General features: G+C 33.6%; 1 protein-coding gene across 4 annotated transcripts in view; it reads left to right on the plus strand.

Moving 5' to 3' along the window:
• Positions 1 to 13,992, plus strand: part of STAG2 (STAG2 cohesin complex component) — a 75,192-nt gene that overhangs the window by 36,146 nt on the left and 25,054 nt on the right. For all 4 annotated transcript variants that reach the window (XM_084294154.1, XM_084294157.1, XM_084294156.1 and 1 more), the window contains exons 3-12: positions 801 to 879; positions 1,567 to 1,728; positions 4,199 to 4,295; positions 5,606 to 5,682; positions 7,198 to 7,402; positions 9,530 to 9,681; positions 11,959 to 12,032; positions 12,148 to 12,271; positions 13,417 to 13,515; positions 13,620 to 13,699. In XM_084294154.1, coding sequence (XP_084150280.1) covers positions 801 to 879; positions 1,567 to 1,728; positions 4,199 to 4,295; positions 5,606 to 5,682; positions 7,198 to 7,402; positions 9,530 to 9,681; positions 11,959 to 12,032; positions 12,148 to 12,271; positions 13,417 to 13,515; positions 13,620 to 13,699 — 1,149 coding nt within the window. The remainder of the gene's footprint in view (positions 1 to 800; positions 880 to 1,566; positions 1,729 to 4,198; positions 4,296 to 5,605; positions 5,683 to 7,197; positions 7,403 to 9,529; positions 9,682 to 11,958; positions 12,033 to 12,147; positions 12,272 to 13,416; positions 13,516 to 13,619; positions 13,700 to 13,992) is intronic.

The raw sequence follows: 13,992 nt of genomic DNA on the forward strand, positions 1-13,992 counted from the left end.
TTACATTGTTAAATTGAATCAGGAAATGTGTATCAGAAATTTGTAAGCTGGAATTCATTGTACCGCATGTATGTGTTAAAATAGCATCATTTATGATGTCTGCTATAGGAAATATAGAAATAAAAATTTTAAACTAAGGATTACTTAGTAGTAATTCAGGTGAATTTTTTCCCCTGACTTTGTCATAGGCAATAAAGGGTTTGTGTTTTGATGCAGCATATGTTAATAATGTAGGAAAACAAATTTTTTTTTTTTTTTTTTTTACTTATTTTCTTTTTACCTTACATAAGCCTCTAGGTTATCTTTTTGGTGGAGAAATCTCGTTTAAAATATCTTCTCTCCCCATACATTTTGACATAACTAGTTCTTTTGACAGCATGATGATGTCTGCTGAGACACTTTGGTTGTGAGGGAAGGTAGTGGCATTGTTGTGCACTGCCCTATTTGTGGCAGACATTTATAGTGTTTGATAGTTGAAATTTTGTAATGTTTGTCACATGCCAAAAATGAAGTTCCTAACCTGTTGCCATTTCTGCTGACTTTCATGCTTTTTAGCCGCACTGTATGGCTTTCACAGGTAAAAGAAATTATTATTTTTTTATTCTTTGGCTGAGGCAAGGTGTGAGCATGGGGATTTGCTCTGATTTGTTCCTTCACAGTAGATTTAAAAAAACAGGAGATAACAACAGTTTTTCTGTTGGAGTTGACTTACTGGACTGAGGATATAACGTGACTTCATGTAGTTTATTTAAGAATGTTTCTGGTGAGATGTATAAATGGTTTGTCTTTTAACCTTGCAGGGAGTCTGAAACACACTTCTCTTCTGATACGGACTTTGAGGATATTGAAGGAAAAAACCAAAAACAAGGCAAAGGAAAAGTACGTTCAGTTTACGGGGACAGTGAAATACTTGTACTGTTAAAGCATGAAGAGCTGAGCACTTGTTTTGGAGCTGAGTTACCTTATTCTTAACTCTTATTTCCTTATTATACTTTTTTTTTTTTTTTTTTTTTTTAAATGCAACTGTCCTGTGAATAGAGTTTATATTTGTATTTTTATTGAAATACTTAGTCTTGAGTATTTACATGATATTTCCTTTGTGTTGTGAAGGCACAAGGGAGGGCTTTGATTTGACTAGTCTGCATGTGTGCCCTCTTATACTTAAACCTGGTATTAATATAGTCTCTTTTGGTTGATGTCATTGATTCTTGCTCTTTTCATTTGAAAAGTGAACAGAAACCAACATTTCAATTAAAATTTTATTATTTTGTTTTACAGTTTAAACGCAAGGAAAACCTTTTGTGTCATTGTCACTAATTACATTTTTAATTGCCAAAAGATTTTAAACCAGAGAAGGAAATACAGAACCTGTAGAGTTTCTGTTAATCTTCTCTATCAGTCAGAATCAGCTATTCCGCCCTGGCTAATTTTATCTCACCTTCTGATTTTAAGTTTGGCTCTTGGAAACATAAGGTCTTGTGTATAATTTTCATGGTATGAGTAATAATTTATTCTAATTACTATGTAATAACTATTTAAAACTTGTGTGTGTGTGTATGATTGCAGACCTGTAAAAAAGGTAAAAAAGGACCAGCAGAAAAAGGGAAAAGTGGAAACGGAGGAGGGAAACCTGGTGGTCCAAATCGGATGAATGGACATCACCAACAGAATGGTGTGGAAAACATGATGCTGTTTGAGGTAGTGAAAATGGGCAAGAGTGCTATGCAGGTAAGACTTGAGATGTTCTTCAGACTTGGATGAATATACAAGTTAAATATAAAAATATTTCCTTGTACATATAGTTTAAGAAAATAAAGCCTAGGGTAATTTTTTCTTCATTTGTAGCTTTTAGTTACAGATTAGAATAAGAATTCTTGCACTGCTAAGATTTGAACTTAAAATAACTGACTTCTCATTGCTAAATGCAAGGCATGAATAATCGGGTATATAATAAAGAAATTCAAAATACTATTCAAAGTGAATTCCAGTATTCTGAATGAAGAAAGGTTGGAATTCTGTCTAGGAAATTTCAAGCTGGTAGAAGTTAATGCATTAGGCACTGCTTTTACTGATAGGACTGAAGTCAACCTGTTAAGAGCATTAGCAATATGGAAAATTATCTTAAATTACCAGATTTTGCTTGACTCTGTGAATCTTCAGTGAAGAGAGGGTTAAAATGTAAGCCTGCCAGCCGTGAAGAGTTCCTGCTGACTCACTCATGTGACTCCTCAGCAGCCTAGCAGAAAGACTATCTTTGGGATTAAAAATCAGTTTACAGCTTCTCTGGTATGTGTGCCGGAAGCTTGGTCTATGTGCAGTCCTCTTGAGATTTGCAGGCTCCTGCTTCAAGCTGGGAACCTTGAAGCCTGAATTCCTTGGGAGACATTTAGTTCAGATTTATACATACTACTTATACTACTTCAGTACTTGCTACTTATACATACTGCTTTAATATATTTGATCAGAGAAATTCTGATACTTCTGTTCATTTTATTCTGACGTATTTCAATGTAAGTAAAAACTATACTGTTCTGATTGCTACATTTCCAACCAATTATCACGGGTTATATTTGCATGACGTGTCAACTCTATAAACAGTCAAATCTTTTGCTTTCCAAGAGAAAAATAGACCTTTGCCTGCAAAACCTCTGTTAAGTGGGGAAATCAATACCTAGGTAACAGCATGAATCTGAGTCCATATTTTAATTAACATATTTAAGTACATATAAAGTTAAATGAAGTCTTTAGTTCAGCACTTGGTGTAAAAATTTTTCTCTGTAGCCATTAGCACTTGCTTACCTCAAAAGATTTTGATAATCAAAATTTTCTTTAATTCTGTTTCATACATTCTTCCAAGTTTATGTCAGTTCTCCCTGGGAGAAACAGGTTGTTCATCTGCAGAGACAAAAAGCTTCAGGACATTTACTTTTCTGCTGGAGGTTCTTTAAAATACATGAATTCTGAAAACAAATATTTCCTAACTGAAATATTTGTCACCTTCCTAGCATTATCTTGGTTTTGCACAGTGACCTTTATAAGCCTAATTTAAGACTTCTCCTAGGTTTCTTTTTCTTTCTTCCCCCATGATTAATCAAATCAGTACTAGTTTGTAGGTTCTGCTCCTACTGGGAAGACAATGACTGTTTCACTTGCATTTTTAATTCTTCTCATCTTGCTGACAAGTTATATCATACTATAAGCAGTCTTTCATTGAGGGAAGAGGGATTTAGCTGAATTTCTGTTCAGATTTTTTTTCCTATGGCAGTATATTTTATTTGCCCTCGCACCGTTATTGCTTGTAAGAGTAAGCACTGAGAATAGTTGACAGGGGATGCTGTGGAGTCTGTTTTTCTTATGGAAGTCCTGAACTATTTCATCATGTCTTGTTATTGAAAATTAATCTAGATTTTAGGGCAGGATACCAACATATTAAACTACTCAAAACTGAGAGCTTGACGCTAAAGCGATCCTCTTGTGCTTATGTTAAATGTATGCCTTTTTATGATTTCTGCAGTAGACAGTTTGTGCTATACACATGGATGGTTTGTAGATAATTGCATGTGAATTCTTAAAGCCACAATCACAGATTTCCTGTTAATTTGCTTCCCTTTAACATTCTGTAGTAAAACTGTCTTACTGCTATTCCGTTTTATTAGCCATTATGTTTTGGTTTAGTTAACACAGCAATTAATGTCCATACAGCGTAGGGCAATGCTGTTCATCCTGTTATAGCTCATGTACATGAAACACAATTCATCATAAGGGCAGAATTTAGGAAGAGTATAGGGAGTTGCAGCTGTTGGAACTAAAAGCCTAAATAATATTTTTGAGAAGTTTCACTAGTCAAAAACAAAACCAAACACACAAAAAAATGCTGTTATAAAATCTACTAATTGTGTTTTGTACTCTTCCTCAAAAAATGTTACAGTGTGACTATGTGGTATTCCTGTGCTTGCGTGTCTTAGCATCTGTTTTGTGCCTGTATATGTTTATAGAATGGAAATGAGTTCTTTTCCTGAAAATGTTATTATGACAGTAAAGGATCGTTCAAACATTTTGTTCTGTATCAGTCAAAAAATCCAGAGTTCCTGTTAATTACAGAAGGAGCAAGAATCGCTTACTAGAAAGAAGTTTAAATAACACTAATTCTTCAGTTTATTAAAAACTAAAAATTGACTTTGTATTTGTTTCTTTTCAGTCTGTAGTGGATGACTGGATAGAGTCATACAAACATGACAGAGATATAGCACTTCTTGATCTCATTAACTTCTTTATTCAGTGTTCAGGCTGCAAAGGTAAGATACGGAAATATTTGCACATCTCTTCATATAATTTTACAGCATGTTTCATTCTTTGCTTTTATGCTGCATGTGCTGAAGGACTGCTCCATCCCTGGGGCTAGTCTGCATTATAAGGTTCTTATAGTCAAACAAGTATTTTTGAAGATGGTAGCGAGGGGAGCAAGAGGTTTAGAAATATTACAGAAACACTTCAAAATGTAGATTAAGCCTTTTGCATTCACACTGAAGAAAATGCAGTACTGGTACTTAATTACTTCCCATATCTTCCTCTGCTGCTGCTATTATGTTAGAAAAACGTCTGTCTTCAGTATTGATAGCTTAACTTGGTCTTGGAATCAAAGTTTGAATTTATCTACTTCACATCAGTGAGCATTCCATGGTCATTTAATAGCCTTTTAGAGTTGTTTCATGTAAAAAATGGGTGGTTCCATGGCAGCCTGTCTACAGTAAAACTGTATCTCTATAGTTTATTTTCTATTTTGGGGAGCTTCTGATTTTCCAGAATCTTTCCTCTAATCCACATCCTCCATTCTTTTTCTTCTCATCTTGTTTTGAAGAGAAGATAACTTACTCTACAATATCAGTGCATTTGATAGTGTCTCGTTCCAGATAAACTTTTAACATGAATAAATCTCCAGAAAGCTAACAGCATTCCTCAGTAGATATTAGTCATGCTTTCAAAAGCAGTGACCTTTTCATTATTGTTACCAGACAAAATGACAAAATCTTTTAATGCTTTCTGAGATGATGCTTGTCATGAATTTTCCAGTACAGTTGTAGTAAGCTTTAGGAGGTCTCTTTATTTTTATATCACCCTTTACACATGAAAAAATTGAGCCTAAGAGAAATAGAAATTGCATGAAATCATTGAGTTTTATTATATTGAAGTAGATGATAAACTGCAATAGAACTGTTCAAAATAGTCTTACACCATTTAGTATCTTGAATACTAGAAGGTCACTTCAGAGCAGTATGGTCTCTCAGCTGATGACATCTGGAACAAATATCATTGGCTTCTGGATATGAACGAATGAGTAAATTTTAGATGGTGTGAACAAATGCTTTATATAATACGAAAAACTGTAGTGCCCCACACTTGTTACAAAAGGTAAAATGAAGAGTATAACAACTTGAAAAATAAGCCAAAAACAACAGAGCCACACAGCACCACCAAAAAAAAAAACATGTATAATCTGTAGGTTAGGTGTAAATTGACCATTTTTACATGGTAGTAGGAGATATGTCATCTGCCATCTACCCCTCTCATTTTAAAAGTGTTAATAATAACCTAATCTGAATTGTAGGAGTAGTCACAGCAGAGATGTTCCGACACATGCAGAACTCTGAAATAATCCGAAAAATGACTGAAGAATTCGATGAGGTAACTTAATGAGTGCTGAGAATTTATTGATATTAGATTTTTTTTTTTCCATTTTACCTGTCCTAATCCTACAGATTTCTTCAAGTAACAACTGTAAAAATGACAAGACTTTGATGAATGAAAATCTTAAACTCTCTAATTTTGAACTTACAAGACTAGTAAATAAAAAATGTGTGTATGTGATTCCTTAAATTATTAATAAAATAAATGTCCGCTTTCAGTTTTTGAACAGTGGGAACTTCTACTGCTGGGGTTAAATGGCATACTTCCTCCAATGTACCCCATACCCCTCTGTGTACGTGAGGCCCTTAAGTCTCTTCTGAGGAACTTGTGAAATGTTTGTTGAATTTATTTCAACATGTCTATTACTCTACAAATCATGGAGATTTGAATTTGATTATTCTTTAGTTGAAGACTTCAATGCTTTGCATTTCATGGGAACTGTAGTCTTTCTGCCTTCAAGTTTTCATTTATTCCTGTTCCACTGAGTGGGGGGTAAACAAGATGGACTCTTATTTTTGGGGGGTTTGTGTGGTTTTTTTTTGGTATTGTTTTCATTTCACCCTATATTCCAAAGAATGTGAAGATAACTAGATCTTCCTCCCCAAATTTGTCTAGTAAGGGTTTTTTCCTCTTAAGTTAAAATCCAAAGAAAATTTGGAACTTTAACAGATAAAGGTTTAAAGGTATTTTATTATTCTTTGACATTAATTCATAAATGGATTTGATTACTGTCATGTCACCTGAAATTTAAAAAGCTTCAGTTAGGATTATTTGTTCAGATTTTTGTTTATCACTGTGTTACGCTTACTCTTTCTTGTAACAATTCTAATTAACATCTCAACTCTCGGATTTCTAATCCCTTTTCATGGATATGATTTTTGTTTCTGAGTTGTAATTTAATTTGGCATCTTATCTGATTGCAGCTGATGACTTATCTGATTGTTGCTGATCACAGAAACACTAAAAGAAATGATCATCAATTGTTTTTCTGTCATTTTACCATTATTTATAAAGGTACCCAGAACAGGAGAGGAGTACACACTTCTTATTTTCAAGGCGTTAGACTAGTTTGTCATTTGACTTAAGGAATTTTCAGTCTAATACGTAAACATATCCCTAGAAACTTCATTAAAGTCCTGGTCTGAGTGTTTGTGAATATTAACTAACGCTGCATGTGATTTTTTTTTTTTTTTTTTTTTTGTTCTAGTGTAACCTGAAGCAGAGTTCAGGCAGTAGAAATTAGTTGCTAATTTGGTATATCTGATTTTGTGCAGCTTTTGTTGTAGGACTTGTAGTATGTTGCGTCTGCATATAACAAACCTGAGCTGTAAATTAGAGTAGATGTGTATTTGTGCCATAAGGTTATTCTGATGGATTGTTTTTTGAGATCTTTTTGGTTCTGAAGTCTTATTCCTCTTTTTATTCTTAATTTAAAAAATAATTCTAAAGACATTTGAAAGAGTTTCCTGTTTGTATCTCTCTCTTTCTCTTTTTTTTTTTTTTTTTAAATAGGATAGTGGAGATTATCCGCTAACTATGGCTGGTCCCCAGTGGAAGAAGTTCAAATCCAGTTTTTGTGAGTTCATTGGAGTACTCGTCCGACAATGTCAATATAGCATCATATATGATGAATATATGATGGATACTGTCATTTCACTGCTTACGGGATTGTCAGACTCACAAGTCAGAGCATTTCGGCACACTAGCACGCTGGCAGGTCAGTGAATTTTTATTTACCTGTTTATTTGTTTATTTACCTGTGTTATGTTTTGTGTTGCACAGCAAGAAGTTGTTCTAATAGAATGGCTTGATATTGATTGTTCAGCTCATGTTTCTTTGTGTGATATGCTTTTCTAATGTAACTAGTTTTAGTACAGCTTACAGTACGTTACTCAGTTACTTTAAAGCTTTCCTTACTGGCTGTCTAGTACTTCATTTGTTATCTTTAATCCTACTAAGAAAAGCAAATAGAAAAAAAACTTTACAAAAATAGAGTCAAACTTCTGTCTGTATGCTCTGCATTAAGTCAAACCAGAGTCATATTTTAAATTGGATGCGATTTTACTACACATTTAAACTGTGCTTTATATAGAGGCCATGGCATAAAGTAGTTGAAAATAGCATATCTATTCATTGCATTAGAAATAATTTTAAAGAAATCATCAGTGATACAGTCACTAAATTACTGTATGATTTTAAATTTTCATTTTACTCAATATTTTCAAGTCTGTCAGGCTATCTAGATATCTGTTATGAGCTAAATATGACATTTCTTTAAAACTCTCTGTGATAATGGACAATGATTAGGCTTACTGGATAAGCAACCTGTCAATCTGCAGAGGTTAATGAAGAAGGGTCTTGGATGGCATCGGGTAGCAGTCTGCTTATGTCAGGCTTATTGTAGCAATTTTAATCTGAGCAAGGTGAATTTAAACTGCACATGAAACTGAGTTTATGCCACACCAGAAATGGTTCTTGTTAGTTCACTGGAGCTGTCAGATTTACAGCAAATTTCAGCTCTGGGTATCTGGTCAGCTGCTAAATTTCATTGGCCATCTTCTTTGAGTATACATTAAAACATTACATATTAGGCTGCTGCTCTGAGATTCCCACTAGCCAAAGCATTTACTGTGGAGGGAGGAACAAAATTGCTTTTTAATTCAAGTGAATATACTGATTCTGCTGTATCATCAATTTGACTGTTGCACCATACTGCAAATACAAACTTTAGCTCTTCAAAACCACGGTTTGAGTACCTTTTTAAGTTTGAGTTGTGCCTGAATGAAAGTTGCTGAAATTGCCCTGTTGCACGTTAATTTCTGTCACACGACATTTTTTTAGTAGTCTTGTTTGCATTTGTTCACATCAGTAGTCAATTCTGTTGACTCTTTGTAGTTATTTCTGCATTTCACATGATTACAGCTTGTATTCTTGATGATTGGGTTTTATATAGGTTAGAAAAAGCTAACAGAATCGTAGTATTCCTATTTACTGTTATTTGCAGTAATTTGGCTTCTAAGATTAGCTCAGACTACTTCTTTTCATCTTCATATCCTTAGAGATCACAGCATGTGACAATATTTAGATATATCTGTATGTCTTTATGCCTCACTCATCAACTTTATGTTTGTGATACACACTTAACAATGTTCTGCATTATGTCCTGTTGTCTGCCTCCTTGTTTATGGGGTAGGCATATTTGTCTGTGCCCTTTTTAAAAGGGGTGATTAAAAAGTAAAATCACACACAAAGAAACAAAACCAAGTATTTTTACATTTTGGTTGGTTGTCTTTTAGTTGGCTAATGTTGCTTTTCTGCTTTTGCATGTAAAGGAATAGTTAAAAGCTGCCTAATTCAAATGAAATTGATGGGCAAAGAGTGGTTCAGTATGGTGTCTAAAACATTTCCTTTTGAAGGAAAAAAAGCTTGTTGCTTGTTTTAGGTTGAATGATTGGGCAATATGACTCTTGACTGATTCTCGTAATGGAATCCTTTCGACGTTTCCTGGGCTACCTTTATAAATCTTACATTCCACGTATTTTTTGGGAGGAAGCATGTCCCATATATCCATTCAATAATAAATGTTGATAGTATTAAAAAATAACAAAGAAACAAAAGGTTACTGTGTTGTTAAGTAATCATGCAGAACAATTTCAGTAAAGGAGTAGCACTACATAAAACAGTGCTGAAGTCCTGAAGCTTGCGAATCATGAAATCTACAGTGAACAGACTTTCATACATACAAAAACTGGTGACAGGAGGGGAAGTATCAGGATTTTTATCTATCATCCTTCATATATAGGTAACTGATAAATAATCCTTACTATTTTTTACTGTTTTGTAGCCATGAAGCTGATGACTGCTTTAGTGAATGTGGCATTAAATCTTAGTATTAACATGGACAATACGCAACGGCAGTATGAAGCAGAAAGAAATAAAATAATTGGGAAACGAGCTAATGATAGGCTGGAACTCTTACTACAGAAAAGAAAGGAGGTTAGTGCTATCGTCTGCTCGTGTGCTTTATGACTGTTGAAGGATGAATGTTGATACATGACAAACAATGATTTTTGCGATGTAAGGTGTGTTTTTTGTTGTTTTTGTAAAGGTAGTTAAAAGTCCCTCTTTCATTCTTTAATTTCATCATATTTTTAATATTTGAAAAACTTAGTCACTTAGAAAGTGCTTCTTTTTGTTTTTCTGTAAAAAGAGTTAAATTTCAGATAGTGCCATTAAAATTATTGAGAGACTGGAATTGGTAATAGATAACATTTTGTTGTATTTCCTGACTAGTTTCCTGAACAGCTGAAATATTCAACAATTTCCATGCCTTGACTGTTTTTGGGTTCCAGAGAACCTATCAATCATGGTGCAAAATGCTGCTGTTATGATGTCAATATCAATCTCAGAATAAACTGTTTTAGGGCGTCTGATAGGGTCCTTCTACAGAAGTCACTAAACAAATTGAAAATGCTATCTACTTCTATTTTCTTTCTTTCTGTGTGTAAGGGATTTGCTGATTCATTGCTGACAGTGTTGTCTTGTTGAAAGCTCTAGCTCATTCGGGTTTTAGTTTTTATTTTCTGGGGAACGGGTGAGTTTTTTGCTTTTTAGACATCAGAAATAACTTTCTGATGATTAAAGGGGGGGAATATCTCTCCTTTGGTATTCAACATTTTGAGTTGTTACTTGTTGCATTTTTACTGCCTCGAAAATTTAGGTTTTTTATGTCCCAAAGATCTTGCAGTTTTAGACTGATCTCTTAAATACCCAAGCACTACCATTAAATGCAATTGTGCTAGATGTGTGTGCAGGACTAGTTCTATTATAGGTAATACATGGATACACAGAGAAATGCAGTGATGTGAAAGTGGAGATTTTTTCCCAATCTCAATTGTACATACGTATTTTGGCCTTTAGGATTTCTTACAAGCTTTTCTAGCTTTGGTTGTGATTTTCAGTTTTTCTTGTATTAAGTGAAAGTAAGCTTCAAAGTAACATTCAAACAAATGTTTAATTTCAAGGTTTGTTTCATTTATAACAGCCTTATCTAGTACAGAAATTTATTTTATTCATTGATATTTATTTTTTTCAAGTCTCTCATTTTTAATATTTTTCCCCCTCTCACTCCACTTCAGAAGACAGGTCTTGTTAGATTAGATAAGTGTTAGATATTTTGGCTTGTTAGTCTTTTTATTCTTGCTTTATTTCTTTATACTTTTGCTTCCAATTCCAAAATCTTGTGATGCTATGGAAACTGTTGGTTCATATTCTTTGCTTAAAATTCTGTAGGGAGAGGTCTTTATCTTTCGTAACACCCACCCACTCCAGTATTCTGTCTGAATAACGTCTCTTTATGGTTTATTTGGTGGTTGTTTTTTGTCTGATTTTTGTTTTTTATATAAATGTTAATTTGGTTTACTGGAAAGCCTCTATCTGCAGTCATTGGCTATTCTCATTAACATTGGCTTATTCTGTTCCACGTTAATAGTTCAAACTGCAAAAAAAATGCGCTTCTCTTCTGACAATATTTACTTAACTTCAGATCTTTCAACTGACTGTCTTGCACTTTCGAAGTAAATGCAACTTTCTGTGTTTTAAAAGATTATGGATCACTTTTCAAATCCTTTGCGTGTTGTCTCCTACATTACTTTTCAGTTCCATATTCATAAATTCTCTTTTTCTGCCATTACTTTGTTTCTGGATTTTTTTTTCTCTCTGTTATGGTCAAGGTGGAAAGAAGCGTGCAAAACGGTGTATATTCTGCTCATGCAGCCACTTGTCAAGTGCTTGATCTATATTTTCTCTATATAGATCCTGTATTTTTTAGGATAAAGAACAGTTTCTCTGTTATGCATTTCACATGATTTAGGTACTGACCTAGTGTAATACAGGTCCATAAAGAACATAGCATATATATATATTAAAAATTGGGCTAAATATTAGGCTTAGTAAGTCACTCAGTAGAAAATTAAATCACATTTCCTTACAAGTAATTTCTGAAGGGACCTGCAGAAACCTTAGCTATCTTTGCCACAGTTGAACAATTTCAGTGGTCAGAATTACCAAAACTTACATGCTGTGGTAGATGAAATTTATTAAATTATAGTGTATTGTACTGAGAAACACATTTGTAAATATTTCAGAAAGGGATTTAACATCCGTACTTGTAAAGTAAACGTTCATTTAGTTTAGTTTGTCTAGCATCAGCGCCATGTGGTCTTGACTGCAGAAGTGGTGCTCCGTGTTTATGTTCTCTGTTCATTCTTTCAGCTTCAGGAAAATCAAGATGAAATAGAAAACATGATGAATGCAATATTCAAAGGTGTTTTTGTGCATAGATACCGGTAAGCTTTACTTATTAATTTATTTTGGAAGCTGGTGACTAGTTACTTTTTTTTTTATTATTATTCATCTTTTTTATTCATCTGCTTGCTCCTATTGTTCTGCTTCTCTCCACAGAGATGCAATTGCTGAAATAAGAGCTATCTGTATTGAAGAAATTGGAATATGGATGAAAATGTACAGTGATGCCTTTCTCAATGACAGCTACTTAAAATATGTAGGGTGGACTATGCATGATAAGGTATGCTGCACAGAAGATAAGGAATGGAATATCAAGCATAAGTCCATGTTTTTGGATGTTGATCTTGCCAAATCAGGTTCTGATCTCTTAGCTGTTCTAATCAGTCACTACTTTTTTTTATCACTCACAAGCACTAGTGTTTAACATATATATAAAATACCAATAAGGTTTGAATGGTTTTAGAGAACATGTACAGATTTTTAAGGAAATGTTACTTGTAAGGAAATGGCCTTTTCTATTTATCTTCTTATTTTTTGTTGATGCAGATTTTCATTCTGTAATAATTAACTATTTAAATTGAATGCATTTCATATGGAATAATCCAATCATGTGTAGCCAGACAGTTTCTCTGTTTTGCCAAGTTAAGAATCTATTCTGATATTGCCAGGTAACTTAAAAAGCACGTGAAAAGAAATCCCCTTTGGTAATGAGTGCCTCGAGCTGTTACTTAAAAGCTAAAGATTCATATCTGCTTGGAGTGGTCAAAAGACATAGCTTATGAATGATACTTGATTCATTGTAGACTCAGCAGATTGTCTCAGCTCTTGTATTGGAGATTTGTTTCAAGCTCCTGAACTTTAAGTAAAACAAATAAGGGATTTTCGCTCATGATTTTTATGGGTTTGGCATCACAAAACAATAACTACTGGCAGTGGTGTGATAAGAAACTGAAGTCTAAACGCTAAACTTCTGTAAAGTGTTTGTATCTGTACCTTACAGCATGTTCTCTGCTACAGGAAAAAATGTATTTCAGAAGGAATACTTGTTTATCCCTGTATCTACTTGGTAATTCTGATCCAGCAAGAGATAGTTATTAATGATATACATGTTGCCAGTTTTAATTAAGTGAAAGGAAATATGTTGAATTCTGCTTCAAAAATGTCTTGAGATTTAAAATATACTTGTTTCAGTCTTTAAAGATGTATCTTGACTTAAAGATACTAACGGAAGTAAGACAGATTTTTCTTCACTTGTTACAAACAAGGACATATTCTTATGTTATTAACATGATATTGATAGTATATCTTGACAACATATAATCTTTGAATTAATTCAGACTGCAAAAGAATCTTGTCATGTCTGATTTGAAGATTACATCTGTATTCTATACTTGACTTTTAATCCAGTTCTTAATTTTATTTTAGCAAGGGGAAGTAAGGCTGAAATGCCTAACTGCTTTGCAAGGGCTTTACTATAATAAAGAGCTTAATTCCAAATTGGAACTCTTCACCAGTCGGTTCAAGGTTAGTGTGGCTTCATATTTTTAAGAACATTAAAAATATATTTATATATTTATTTGTATTTCCTTTCTTTGCTCTTTGAAAATAACCTTCTTTTGTGTTCTTAGGATAGAATTGTGTCTATGACTCTTGACAAAGAATATGATGTTGCAGTCCAAGCAATAAAATTACTCACTCTTGTTTTACAGTAAGTATATCTCCTTACCTGACCTAAAACAAACACTAAAGCAGAGAAGTATTTCTGAGGTCTATGGGCATGGACAGTAACTTGGCAGAATTCAGATAATCTGTAGTCTAGAGAAGTGTCTCTGTTTCTTACACTATAATAAATTAGAATTGTGGAAGTAATCTGGCTAAAAGAGTGTTGTTACTTACCTACCACAGTTAAGTAAAGAGTTGTAAAACTGAGTCTCACAAATCTGAAGCTGTTGTGGAAGATTTGACCTGGAGAAAATAAATGTAGCATCTCCTGAGCAGTAG

Source organism: Netta rufina (genome assembly GCF_964035555.1).
Source record: "Netta rufina genome assembly, chromosome: 12".
NCBI lineage: Eukaryota > Metazoa > Chordata > Aves > Anseriformes > Anatidae > Netta > Netta rufina.